This window comes from Coregonus lavaretus (genome assembly GCF_964263955.1).
Source record: "Coregonus lavaretus genome assembly, chromosome: 1".
NCBI lineage: Eukaryota > Metazoa > Chordata > Actinopteri > Salmoniformes > Salmonidae > Coregonus > Coregonus lavaretus.
The window spans coordinates 78,533,913-78,549,157 of NC_139988.1; the positions used below are offsets into that span (position 1 = coordinate 78,533,913).

The following is a 15,245-nucleotide window of genomic DNA, read 5'->3' on the forward strand; positions in this document are numbered from 1 at the left end:
CTTTGGCATCACAGCAGCAAGATTTGGGACCTGTTGCCATAAGAAAAGGGCAACCAGTGAAGAACAAACACCATTGTAAATACAATCCATATTTATGTTTATTTATTTTCCCTTTTGTAGTTTAACTATTTGCACATTGTTACAACACTGTAAATAGCTGTATATGACATTTGAAATGTCTCTATTCCTTTGGAACTTTTGTGAGTGTTTACTGTTTATTTTTTATTGTTTATTTCACTTTTGTTTATCTATTTCACTTGCTTTGGCAATGTAAACATGTGTTTCCCATGCCAATAAAGCCCATTGAATTGAATTGTGTCGAATTTGGTCAACAAAAAATTGAATGGCTTATTTGCTTGTTTGATCTAATAGAAGTTTCGTAATGCTTAGGTTGTTACGAGTGTGATATAAGTAGGACACGTGACATCTAACTACCGAAGCAAAACTGTAGGAGCAGTCGAAACTGGGCCTCTAGACTGGAACCATGGCCCCTTGGACCGCTCTAACTATGAAAATAAACGTCTTAAAAAATGGAAAGCAGCTGGGAAGAGGCGAGATCAGGTGGGACCATTCTAGCCTATAAGAGAGCAGATACGTGTGTGAATGACAGGCACAACTCCCGATATAAAGTGTTTTTTCTCAAAGTTTCCGGGATGTCACGTGGTCCTTATAAACATATAAACCAGATGCAACCTGGATATAGACGGTTCATGAATCAGCATATGCTAACGTTAGTAGATTACCTGGTCATGGCTAGAAGGGATCCACCTTTTGTAATTGTTTTGCATTTTAGCTAACCATAACCCTTTTCCTAACCTCAAACTAATTATCCCAATCGGCAACGTTAATTATCCTAACCTGATGTGTAAATCCTGCTAACTTTCTCCTAACTTGCTACGAAACAAATCTGACAAAAGCTTGATCCCTTCTAGCCACGACTCTAATGAACACCCTCTATTTAAATCCAACATTTTAGCCTACTGGGTGCAGGCCTATGGAGAGAGCGTAACATAGGTTGCAATCCCTAAATTCTCTGGTTCGAATCCAGCTGTTGCATTTCACAATTATTGCCTAAATTTAACCGAACCACTATTGAAACCTTAATTAATTAGGATGACTCGCCTAAATTTTACCAATCCCATTCATTGCTGCCCTCAAAACTAGATCAAAGGAAAACGCCAATATACAATCTGTATTAGCTCATGGTATGAAGCTAGGGTTGAATTGCTTAATTTGCATTGTGGACTACCTTAAGTTTTAAAAACAAAATAAGAAGATTGGCTTTATATTTATTTATTTTCTCAACATTTTAAGACAACGGATCCTACATCATGATATTTGACTAATTGATGTATAATCACATCCTATATATTTGAACACATCATGCCATAAAATGAATCTGAAATAAATTAACAAAACGATGTATATTAAAACAAAACATACCAACAGGCAATATTGCACTTGAATAAAACTGCTAAAATAATGTGAAAATACAAGGAAAATATTTGCACAAGATGAAGTGCTATTTACTTACAATATAGGTTGCTAACACAGGGTTGTGTGATATTTTAAATACAATAAGATACCAGTGAAAACTCAACACAGAAAATGAAAGATTTGCAGTTAAAATCCCAAAATGGAATACTGGCAAAAGTGGTCTAACACACCATGACAGCACCACTCAAGTGGACATCTATAATGATCAATATGACCAATACCGTGCACGTTGTCATACCGTTAAACTGAGCTGAGCCTAAGTAGCCCAGAATACTCAACACAACGACACAATGAGGATTTTACTTCACCATCCCTTTTGAACAGGTCTAAACCAATGCATTTTTATTTGAACACATTCATAAATAAAAACCACAAAACTAACATTAATTCTTCAGATGGCTACTGAAGTTAGACTCAAGGTCAGAAAGGCATATGAGGTTGACACAGGAGATTTAAACCACCATTAGTGATGGACAATAAGTCAGCTTGTTAGGAGCAGGTCCACGTGGTGAAGGACCGTTCCAGGCTATTAAACACATCTACACACGTGTGCCAGCTGCCAATCCATTAACCCTAGTTTCCATTTATAAGAAATGTCAAATAAGGTGTGGAGAGTTGGAGGAGAGAGGGCCTCTGCATAGTCTGAAGCAATGATGCTAGATTAATGTGTTACAGTAATCCAGACATTTTACTTCTTCTGTAGACTCTGGCTAATCTATATTCTTTCACTTGCTACACCATCTCTGATAAATCGTAACAGTTCAATACAATTACAGTAACATGTATATCGGAAACCCTCACTGTGTCACACTTTCAATTGCATAATGTGTGTTTTTTCTGTCTAAACTAAAGATTTGGAAAATGACTGCAAAGAGGATAGGTTCCTACATAGATACCTTCTCTTTGGGTAAACCTTCTCTTTGGGTGTCTGTGTAGAGTGAGCTAAATGTATAAGCAGTAAACAATTAGGAAGTACATATAAAATATAGGCTACAAACAGTGAGCCATATGTACAGTAGGACCAGAGCACAAGCACTAAAGGGCCAGAATTACATAGAGACAGCCTGTGAATATGCAGTGACTGCAACGAGGGGCCAGTATTACAGTATGTGAAAAGTGTTTCATAGTGCTAGCTATTTTTATGTGCTTTCTCTTGTTTGGACTTGTTTGACGTCCTCACAATGCTTTCTGTTTAAGGATATAGCCTTGTCCATTGGCGGCGGCGGCGGCGGCGGCGGCGGGGGGGGGGTAAATTAGGGCGTGGTGTCTGTCACTGTCACACGATGAGAGGCAGTAGGCCAGGGGGGGAGGGAGCGGGGGGTGCTGTGATGGCTGTCAGTGTGCCAGAGTCCAGGCCGTTCACCAACCTGCTGTAAACACAAAACACAACATGGGTTAGTCTGGTCTACTGAGGGTTAGGCAGCATCTCACTTGCTGTATTCATATTATAAGGTGGTAAAAGCATAGAAAACAGGCCTCCTGTAGCTCAGTTGGTAGAGCATGGCGCTTGCAACGCCAGGGTTGTGGGTTCGATTCCCATGGGGGGCCAGTATGAAAAATGTATGCACTCACTTACTGTTAGTCGCTCTGGATAAGAGCGTCTGCTAAATGACTAAAATGTAAAAAAAATCAAATCTGCCTAGCCTAATAATTAGCTAGGTATTACAATGCATTTTAAATAATGAGAGTTGTAATGAATGGGCTAGACCTAAGCAAATGAATTATAACGGGGGAGTGGTATATGTAAAACAACTGAAATAAAATGTAGCCCTATTGGTGGAGCAGATAAACTGGAGTATCACTTTACAGTGGTACCCTGGTGCCTACAGCTCTACTAGACAGCCAAACAATGGGGCCATTTGAATGAAGCTACACTCAATGTCACTCCACAGGCAGGCACACTTTCCAGTGGTCAATGGATCCCAGTGCCAGTGCAGAATTGAACCAGTGACCAGTGGTCGATGGATCCCAGTGCCAGTGCAGAATTGAACCAGTGACCAGTGGTCGATGGATCCCAGTGCCAGCGCAGGGTTGAACCAGTGACCTGAGCCACAACAGGTTACCTCTCACTCTGTCCTCATTATTCTACTACCGGTTGGCCCTGGCACGTTCACACACAGGGCTTCGGGCACGTGCAGCCAAAAATGAAACTTGATATTAAGAGATCTGCTGGAAGTCACTACAAATAACACCTCTGGAGGAATTTCAGATATAAAAAAAAAAAGACTACATTTTAAAATATATATTTTTAGATTCTGTTGCTATGGTTTAGACTGTGCCAAATAGTTTATACAGTATGCGATTGGAAGATCACTGACTTCAAGTTTCTAAAAGTCCTTTGATCTAGTTTGCCCCTCCCTGCACAAATGTAAAATACCTAGTGGAGTTTGTTCAAATTACACTGAACAAAAATATAAACGCAACATGTAAAGTGTTGGTCCCATTTTTCATAAGACGAAATAAAAGATCCCAGAAATGTTCCATAAGCACAAACATATTATTTGTCTAAAATGTTGTGTACAAATTTGTTTATATCCCTGTTAGTGAGCATTTCTCCATTACCAAGATAATCCATCCACCTGACAGGTGTGGCATATCAAGAAGCTGATTAAACAGCATGATCATTACACAGGTGCACCTTGTGCTGGGGACAATAAAAGGCCACTATAAAATGTGCAGTTTGTCATACAACAACACAATGCCACAGATGTCTCATGTTTTGAGGGAGTGTGCAATTGGCATGCTGACTGCAGGAATGTCCACCAGAGCTGTTGCCAGATAATTTTATGTTAATTTCTACCAACCGGCCTCACAACCGCAGACCACGTGTAACCACGCCAGCCCAGGACTTCCACATCCGGCTTCTTCACCTGCGGGATTGTCTGAGACCAGCCACCCGGACAGCTGATGAAACTGAGGAGTATTTCTGTCTGTAATAAATCCCTTTTGTGGGGAAAAACTCATTCTGATTAGCTTAGCTTGGCCTGGCTCCCCAGTGGGTTGGCCTGGCCTATGCCCTCCCAGGCCCACCCATGGCTGCGCCCCTGCCCAGTCATGTGAAATCCATAGATTAGGGCCTAATTAATTTATTTCAATTGACAGATTTCCTTATATGAACTTTAACTCAGTAAAATTTTTGAAATTGTTGCATGTTGCGTTTATATTTTTGTTCAGTATAGTTAGGACCATAGCAAACAAAGTAAATTCTAAGCTGTACTGTTATATTTAAGCAATAAGGCCAGAGGGGGTGTGGTATATGGCCAATACGCCACGGCTAAGGGCTGTTCTTACGCACAACGCAACGCGGAGTGCCTGGATACAGCCCTTAGCCATGGTATATTGGCCATATACCACAAACCCCCGAGGTGCCTTATTGCTATTATAAACTGGTTACCAATGTAATTAGAGCAGTAAAAATAAATGTTTTGTCATACCCGTGATATACCACGACTTTCAGCCAATCAGCATTTAGGGCTTGAACCACCCAGTTTATAATTTAGTATATACTCCACTTCAAACTCGTGTCCTATTTAGCAAGCTAGGACTGTGGATAGTAAGGCACAGTGGAGGCAGTGTGTGCCCTCTTGTAAAGAGCTATATTTATAATCCACTCCTCCCTACGGTGAAACCCAAACTGTGCCCTTGTAACCATGTCCTGCTCAGCATGCTCAGCCAGCCTCATATCAATAGTTGTTCACACAGCAGAAACACAATGCCTTGACACTACAACCTCGCCACACAGTCACACCACTTCTATATGGGACATCTAGTAGTATTTATACCTTGAAATACAACTTCAACAAGGAACAACAGAAGGACAGCACCGGCTACATAAGAACAGTGAAAGGTTACTTTTGACATTGCACTTTAGAATCAGCTGCAAAACTGTGGTGCCTTGTTCACATGCAGTAGTTTGTAGTTAATTGACAATAACTGAGCACAAAATCAAAAGAACTGTACCATAACCAACCCTTCCATTGCACTACATGCTTTCCCATGGGTCATTAAACACACCACTGAGAATCAACCCCCGCCCCACAATATGACGATTGATCCAAATTGAATTGAAATTGAAAGCTACCAACTCACACCAGCAAACAGACAGACATGGGGATGTATCAGCAGTGTTAAGAAAGAAGCAGGGGAATGTACCACTACCCAAAGCAGTTATCTAGCCCCACAGTGAGTAAGTCTACCCCAGCACTAGATGGGAAAGGGAGGGAGGCTTGTTAATCAAACAGCATGCAGGTGACTGACTAACTGCCCCACACATCATCATCGGAGGAGGAAGATCATTACCCAGAAGTAATGCAGGGAATATGACCCTCTCTCTCCTGCTGGGGAAAAACACAAGGGTCTGAGAGACCTCATCAACATCCATAATTTCAAATACACATTTCTACAGTCAAATTGATCAACGTTAAGAAATCTAACTGTAAAACCAGACGGTCTTAGGAGTGATTGACTGCTTTACACAGCAAACAATAATCATAAAAATGACAAATGCATTAGGCCTATATCCAAATAAAGACAATTTGACATTATGAAACGTTGTTGTCCTTTGCAAAGTGTCTTTCTCAGAAAACAGTAGCTTTAATTTCCTGTTCATCACTAATGAGTAATGTGTGTGTCACTGATGGTGAAGTGGAAGCGGGCTTCGACTTACGTTTTGTCGTAATACGATGACGTCATGTGGAGTGTATGGGAGAACTTGGCTGTGTTGCCGTTGATCACGTTCCCGTTTTCCGTGATGGCGTAAGACTTTCTGGCTTTCTGGTCCTTGGCAAAGTTCCTGCAGGCTGCCAGTTTAGACTCCAGAGCCTGAGACGGACATAGAGAATGAAGAAAGATAAGAGGCCTTCCACTATTAGCAAGAGATGCCAATATGGTATAAGACAAGGGTTGTTTCTCAAAATGCATACTACCATGCTCCGAGCACGCAAATTGGAGCACGGGATGGTCGGAGTATGAGTCCAAATCAAAGTATGCAAAACAGAGCACGGAGGGCACTTCTCGAATGCGTACTCCGTTTGTACATATTTTGAAGCATGCATTGATGCAAGCTTAAACGGAAAGTATGAAAATAAATATGACGCAACCACGTAAGAAATGACGCACATTTTCTCTAAATCAATGGCGGCCATTATTTGAGCTGAAGCGAGAGAAAATACACTCCGACTTTGCCTGGCTACAATATTTTATCTTGATACGTTTATAAATACATGCTATGTTAATTTTGGCATGGTTACCTGCCTACAATACCTACTATAGTGTGCGTAGGTCACAAGCCCATAGTAAGTCAATAGAGCTAACTGGCTAGCTACTACTGTTAGCTAGCCAGATAGCCACAAAGAATTGTTAGCTAGCTACCCATGAAGAATTTACATATACCTTGGATAATATTTGTTTTAGGTCATTTTTGCCTGTTATACTATCTGATTAGCTACATTATTACAATTCACATATAACTAGCTGATAGTTATGAAGTAAAACGTTTGCTTTGTGTATATATTGTTTAGTCTCTATTGCCATTGTCTTGGCTAGAAGAAGGAAGGTTCAGTGAATGGGTAAGTCCATAGTAAGTCAATAGGGCTAACTGGCTAGGCACGAAGAATTGCTAGCTAGCTACCCACGAAGAATTGACATTACTGTACCTTGCATAACACTAGTTTTAGGTCATTTTTGCCTGTTTAACTAGCTAGCTGGCTACAATGTTTCACATATATCTATCTGATAATTATGAAGTAAAACGTTTGCTTTGTGTATTTCTTGTTTTGTCTCTATTGTTGCCATTGTCCTGGCTGGAAGAAGGTTCAGTGAATGGGGAGATACATCATGTGCGAGTGCTTCTCAAGCTGAACCTCGGCAAGACGGAGCTGCTCTTCCTCCCGGGGAAGGACTGCCCGTTCCATGATCTCGCCATCACGGTTGACAACTCCGTTGTGTCCTCCTCCCAGAGTGCGAAGAGCCTTGGCGTGACCCTGGACGACACCCTGTCGTTCTCCGCTAACATCAAGGCGGTGACCCGATCCTGTAGGTTCATGCTCTACAACATTCGGAGAGTACGACCCTGCCTTACACAGGAAGCGGCACAGGTCCTAATCCAGGCACTTGTCATCTCCCGTCTGGATTACTGCAACTCGCTGTTGGCTGGGCTCCCTGCCTGTGCCATTAAACCCCTACAACTCATCCAGAATGCCACAGCCCGTCTGGTGTTCAACCTTCCCAAGTTCTCTCACGTCACCCCGCTCCTCCGCACACTCCACACACTCCACTGGCTTCCAGTTGAAGCTCGCATCTGCTACAAGACCATGGTGCTTGCCTACGGAGCTGTGAGGGGAACGGCACCTCCGTACCTCCAGGCTCTGATCAGTCCCTATACCCAAACGAGGGCATTGCGTTCATCCACCTCTGGCCTGCTGGCCCCCCTACCTCTGCGGAAGCACAGTTCCCGCTCAGCCCAGTCAAAACTGTTCGCTGCTCTGGCACCCCAATGGTGGAACAAGCTCCCTCACGACGCCAGGACAGCGGAGTCACTCACCACCTTCCGGAGACACTTGAAACCCCACCTCTTTAAGGATAACTGGGATAGAATAAAGTAATCCTTCTACCCCCCCTTACCCCACCCCAAAGAAAGAAAAAACAAAACAAAACATTTTGTAAAGTGGTTATCCCACTGGCTATAAGGTGAATGTACCAATTTGTAAGTCGCTCTGGATAAGAGCGTCTGCTAAATGTAAATGTAATGTTTTATGCGTTATCCACACTCTCGTCCTCACAAGAACATACTCAAGAGACCGTCCTCGGATAATGTACTTGGAGCATGAGAGTGTGGAGCACGGTATTATGCATATTGAGAAACACCCACAGTCTCAGTGTACCAGGGCATACAGTGAATAGTGATGTGGGCAAATTGAAAAAATGTATGTCTCACCCCTACTTTCCGAAGCAGGTCACCTACGATGTTGAGTGCTGATATTCTGGCAGAGGGAGTCAGTGAGTTACCAAGGCCGTTGGACAACTCTGGGGGGGGAAATAAGTACAAGAAAATTAATTCATACAGTCATTGACATACAGTATACTGCACATAAAAATGGTTAGGTGACATATTGAGGTGTTGGGGACAGAGCAAAAGCATACCTGTTGGGTTGGCGAAGGCGTTGTCCATACTATTGGCGAGCGGCGTGGCGGGGAGAGACAGTGAGGCTTGGACAGAGGAATCCATCTTGTCGTTGTTCTCCTGGGTGGGCGAGGCGGGTGCCGACATCCTGATCACGTCCGTATTTCGCTCTCGGACGGCGAGCTCCTGTCGCAGGTCTGACAGACAAGCAGACAGACATAATATTTAACTCTAAACAGACCAGACATTCAAATTGCGGATAATGCTGTTATAGTCTCTCCCAACAACAATTTGCGGCTGTAAGCAATGCTGTGAGAACATGGGTTCTATTCATTTCACAGAGAACAGCTCATTTTCTAATAAAGGCAGGCAGGGGTTTGAGTGAAAACGGATCAATAAGCACCTCTGGCCTCGTCCTTTAATCTCTGCACTGAGACCAGGAGGGACTCTTTCTCATCAAGCTCACTCTCCAGGAAGGCATTCCTCTCGATGGCCTGGTTCAGACGTTGCTCAAAGTCCTCCAGGGAAACAATCGTAGCCCTGCAGAAAGAAATAAGGGAGAATAATTTAATTCGAACGAAAACATGGTGTTCAGTGGACTCTTGGCTCCTGCACACAAAGGAGCATGCTGAAACATTCGCTGATACCTGTGTTTCACCGTGATGCATGAATGTTGTTGTGTGCTATATTCATCTCTCGCGGACAGACTACGTAAACATAATCGAGCATCTGACCAAATTCCTCTGACCAAGTTCTGGGTTAACCGAGATTAGTGATAAATGAATGTTTTTATGAACATGTCTGCTAAATTGACACATTCTTTCCACAAGTTATCAGCTTGCACATATTATGTTCTCCATGCTGATGATGGTTATTATGCATTATGGTTGAACCAAAAGATTACATGAAACAAAGATGAAATGAAATGGAAACAATTAAACAAAGATTAAATGAAATAATAATGATTTACGATGTTAATATCATGTATCCTACAATATTTAACCATATTGAAATATGAGGATGTAAATAATAGCCCCTTGACTTTTTCCACATTTTGTTGCGTTACAGCCCAAATTTAAAATGGATAAAATTGAGATTTTAAGTCACTGGCCTACACACATTACCCCATAATGTCAAAGTACAATTATGTTTTTAGAATTTGCTACTAATTAATTCTAAATGAAAAGCTGAAAAGTCTTGAGTCAATAAGTATTCAACCCCTTTCTTATGGCAAGCCTAAATAAGTTCAGGAGTACCCCACACACACAATTATCTGTAAGGTCCCTCAGTTGAGCAGTGAATTTCAAACACAGATTAAACTACAAAGACGAGGGAGGTTTTCCAATGCCTCGCAAAGAAGGGCACCTCTTGGTAGATGGGTAAAAATAAAAAAAAGCAGACATTGAATATCCTTTTGAGCATGGTGAAGTTATTAATTACACTTTAGATGGTGTATCAATACACCCAGTCACTACAAAGATACAGGCATCCTTCCTAATTTAGTTGCCGGGGAGGAAGGAAACCACTCAGGGATTTCGCCATGAGGCCAATGGTGACTTTAAAACAGTTACAGAGTTTAATGGCTGTGATAGGAGAAAACTGAGGATGGATCAACAACATTGTAGTTACTCCAAAATAATAACCTAAACGTGAGTGAAAAGAAGGAAGCCTGTACAGAATAAAATTATTCCAAAACATGCATCCTGTTTGCAATAAGGCACTTAAGTAAAACTGCAAAAAATATGACAAAGAAATTAACTTTATGTCCTGAATACAAAGCGTTATGTTTGGGGCAAAGCAAACACAATCCATCACTGAGTACCACTCTTCATATTTTCAAGCATGGTGGTGGATGCATCATGTTATGGGTATGCTTGTCATCGACAAGGACTGGGGAGTTTCTTTAGGATAAAAATAAACGGAATATAGCTAGCACAGGCAAAATCATAGAGGAAAATCTGGTTCAGTCTGCTTTCCAACAGACACTAGGAAACAAATTCACATTTCAGCAGGACAATAACCTAAAACACAAGGACAAATCTACACTGGAGTTGCTTACCAAGATGACATTGGATGTTCCTGAGTGGCCTAGTTACAGTTTTAATAAGGCTGAAACATTTGCTCAGTTTTTTTTATTTTTTATTAGCACCTTGCACTTTCACTTTTTGTATTCTTTTGAGCATGGATTCAATTAATTATATTATTTTTGCATCTCGGCCTCCTTGGGTTATTCTTCTTCACGGTTTTGAGTGCGAGTACTTTTTGAACTCCACAGATATTTTCTCTCCCACACACCGGCCGCCTTTCATTCTAGCCTGAGCGCTAACCTTCATACTGGCTTTCTAGTTACAGTTTTGACTTAAAATCGGCTTAAAAATCTATGGCAAGACTTGAAAATGACTGTCTAGCAATGATCAGACAACTTGACAGAGCTTGAAGAATTTAAAAAAGAATAATGTGCAAATATTGTACAATCCAGGTGTGCAAAGCTCTGATACTTACACAGAAAGACTCACAGCTGTAATTGCTGCCAAAGCTGCTTCTACAAAGTATTGACTCAGGAGTGTGAATACTTATGTAAATTAGGTAAAGATATTTCTGTATTTAATTTTCAATACATTTGCAAACATTTCTAAAAACATGTTTTCACTTTGTCATTATGGGGTATTGTGTAGATGGGTGAGAAAAACATATATTTTTATCAATTTTTAATTTAGGCTGTTACACAACAAAATGTGGAATAAGTCAAGGGGTATGAATACTTTCTGAAGGCACTGTAGCGTGAGACTTTCTTTTTATACAGTTTACTCTCCGTTAGTCAGCACCTCTACAAATTTTTTTTAGATGTGCGTCAGCTCATGCTTTTTACTAGAAAATGAATGTTTAGTGACAAACGAATGTCCCGATTCCTCCAAGTAACCTACATCTCAGGCGATGTGTGACAGTGCTGATCTGAATCCAATTCAATCTAATTTACAGCAATCAGACCCAATTGGGCAAGTGTTTTAAATGGAATGGAGATTTGCCATCTGTTTGATTACTCCCAATGAAGAGCAGAGTGGGCAATTAACTAGGAAACACACAACAAGCATCTCAGCCTCCATCATTGATCAGCACCTCTCTGCATGGGGTTAATGTATGGGTTTGTGTTCTGAAAGATGGTCGGAGAATGACTACCTTTGCTTCTACTGTTAGATTAGTACTACTGTTAGATATTGCCCTTTTCCTCCAAAATGAACATAACCCTGAAGTACACAGTAAATATCAAATTATGACTTATACAGCTCGTCTTCTAATGCTGTATCCAGTATGTGTCTGTTAGATACTGTGTAGTGGTCTGGTCTCTTTGTTGACCTTTTCGCTCTTTCCAGGTCGTCGTTGGACTGCTCCAGTTCCCGGACGTATTTGTGGAGCTGCTCCTTGATGCCCCGGGTCTGTCCTAGGTCGTCCTCCAGCATGTTGATCTGCTTGTAGCTTTGGGCATACTGCTGCTCCAGTTTCTCCTGAAGGGGGGATGGAGAGATGAGGAGAGAGAAGAGAAAGGGTGTTACTTATAACATGCAACCATTTTAAAATGGGTAAAGGACGTTAAAGCTTCCAAGAAAGGGAGTTTTACTTACTAAAATATTTTCCTAACACTACACAGTCGCACGCACCCAAGTGGAGGGAACCGCCACGTTAACCTACATTCTGTCATCTATTTTTCAGAGCACTCCGTTGTGCTCCAGCGTTCTCAGGCTATGGGATGATGATGTGACCCATGTCTCCTCCAGCTCTCTGGTGCTCAACTCAATAGATGGGACTGGGTCTGCCTGCCTGTCTGACCTATATCTTCTGGATAAATCACGTCTGAATCAATTAACCACTAACCTCGACCAGACAAGCCCTGCTTTGTCCTGAAATGCCATTTTACATGAACTACATGTGCATACTACACTGACTACATCAAAACACATTCTAGCCTACGCCACATAGATAGTATCTTATAACAAGGCGTTAAACAACGTGTCACAGATTTTTTTGGGGGGGTAGATCAGCTTTAATATTGCAGATAGATTGTAACTTCCATCAATGTAAATTGTCTGCATCACTTCCAATCCCCCATATGTTTTTTTTCTTCTCGCATATTTATTACACACACACATATACAGTGGGGAGAACAAGTATTTGATACACTGCCGAATTTGCAGGTTTTCCTATTTACAAAGCATGTAGAGGTCTGTAATTTTTATCATAGGTACACTTCAACTGTGAGAGACGGAATCTCAAAAATCCAGAAAATCACATGTATGATTTTGAAGTAATTAATTTGCATTTTATTGCATGACATAAGTATTTGATACATCAGAAAAGCAGAACTTAATATTTGGTACAGAAACCTTTGTTTGCAATTACAGAGATCATACATTTCCTGTAGGTCTTGACCAGGTTTGCACACACTGCAGCAGGGATTTTGGGCCACTCCTCCATACAGACCTTCTCCAGATCCTTCAGGTTTCGGGGCTGTCGCTGGGCAATATGGACTTTCAGCTCCCTCCAAATATTTTCTATTGGGTTCAGGTCTGGAGACTGGCTAGGCCACTCCAGGACCTTGAGATGCTTCTTACGGAGCCACTCCTTAGTTACCCTGGCTGTGTGTTTCGGGTTGTTGTCATGCTGGAAGACCCAGCCACAACCCATCTTCAATGCTCTTACTGAGGGAAGGAGGTTGTTGGCCAAGATCTCGCGATACATGGCCCCATCCATCCTCCCCTCAATACGGTGCAGTCGTCCTGTCCCCTTTGCAGAAAAGCATCCCCAAAGAATGATGTTTCCACCTCCATGCTTCACGGTTGGGATGGTGTTCTTGGGGTTGTACTCATCCTTCTTCTTCCTCCAAACACGGCGAGTGGAGTTTAGACCACATGACCTTCTCCCATTCCTCCTCTGGATCATCCAGATGGTCATTGGCAAACTTCAGACGGGCCTGGACATGCGCTGGCTTGAGCAGGGGGACCTTGCGTGCGCTGCAGGATTTTAATCCATGACGGCGTAGTGTGTTACTAATGGTTTTCTTTGAGACTGTGGTCCCAGCTCTCTTCAGGTCATTGACCAGGTCCTGCCGTGTAGTTCTGGGCTGATTCCACACCTTTCTTATGATCATTGATGCCCCACGAGATGAGATCTTGCATGGAGCCCCAGACCGAGGGTGATTGACCGTAATCTTGAACTTCTTCCATTTTCTAATAATTCCGCCAACAGTTGTTGCCTTCTCACCAAGCTGCTTGCCTATTGTCCTGTAGCCCATCCCAGCCTTGTGCAGGTCTACCATTTTATCCCTGATGTCCTTACACAGCTCTCTGGTCTTGGCCATTATGGAGAGGTTGGAGTCTGTTTGATTGAGTGTGTGGACAGGTGTCTTTTATACAGGTAACGAGTTCAAACAGGTGCAGTTAATACAGGTAATGAGTGGAGAACAGGAGGGCTTCTTAAAGAAAAACTAACAGGTCTATGAGGGCCGGAATTCTTACTGGTTGGTAGGTGATCAAATACTTATGTCATGCAATAAAATGCAAATTAATTACTTAAAAATCATACAATGTGATTTTCTGGATTTTTGAGATTCCGTCTCTCACAGTTGAAGTGTACCTATGATAAAAATTACAGACCTCTACATGCTTTGTAAGTAGGAAAACCTGCAAAATCGGCAGTGTATCAAATACTTGTTCTCCCCACTGTATATATATATACACACACACACACACACACATATATATATATATATACACACACACACACACACACACATATATATATATATATATATATATATATATATATATATATATATATATATATACACACACACACACACACATATATATATATATATATATATATATATATATATACATATATACATATATCCATACATATACATATATATTCACTTAATTAAGGAATTATCCGATTATTTTCATGATGTCCATCCGGTTTGCTTCTACATGCCATATCTTTCTAACTGAGCTCTTTCACAAAAGCTCTCAACATATAACCTATATACTTATTATGGACACAGTATGCTTACATTATTAGTTATCTTGTTGTTATTACTTGTTATTAATCCCATCCTTCAACTCCATTCAACACCATCCATATTGGATTTCTATTTGCCATATATTTTTCAACTGTACTGTGATGTTTTACAAAAGTTCTGAACCTTTCTATTCTCATTGTTTCTACAGATTGTAAATTGAAAATAAACATTTTTGATAAAAGTTGTATTATATTATTGATCAATTGACTATGACTTTTCAGATCACCCTGTAATGCTATCTGCAGGGTTAGCTCCAGGTAAATATTGCAATCCTTTAGCCATTCCTGGACCTGTGTCCAAAAACAAGCTACAAATGGACAGTACCAAAACAAATGATCTAATGATTCTGTCTCTTTGCAGCAAAATCTGCAGAGCTGGGAAGATTGTATCCCCCATATAAATAACATTATATTGGTAGCAAGAATTTTATATAGTAATTTAAATTGAAAAAGTTTTGAATCCGATGACATTCTTAACACATTCGTATCTCACCGTCACCGGTGGGGTGACTCACTGACTCGCATGGCTGGAGTCGTAATGTGAACATGGACA

At 41.2% G+C, this 15,245-nt stretch overlaps 1 protein-coding gene across 1 annotated transcript in view; it reads right to left on the reverse strand.

Moving 5' to 3' along the window:
* Window positions 1-2,750: 2,750 nt before the first annotated feature.
* The window catches only part of ndel1a (nudE neurodevelopment protein 1-like 1a), a gene marked incomplete at its 3' end in the record, with an annotated part of 36,729 nt that continues 24,234 nt past the window's right edge, over window positions 2,751-15,245 (reverse strand). Inside the window, exons 4-10 of the mRNA XM_084170608.1 lie at window positions 11,972-12,120; window positions 9,021-9,157; window positions 8,638-8,814; window positions 8,432-8,520; window positions 6,164-6,318; window positions 5,759-5,831; window positions 2,751-2,867 (exon numbers count right to left, since the gene is read on the reverse strand). Coding sequence (XP_084026734.1) covers window positions 2,751-2,867; window positions 5,759-5,831; window positions 6,164-6,318; window positions 8,432-8,520; window positions 8,638-8,814; window positions 9,021-9,157; window positions 11,972-12,120 — 897 coding nt within the window. The remainder of the gene's footprint in view (window positions 2,868-5,758; window positions 5,832-6,163; window positions 6,319-8,431; window positions 8,521-8,637; window positions 8,815-9,020; window positions 9,158-11,971; window positions 12,121-15,245) is intronic.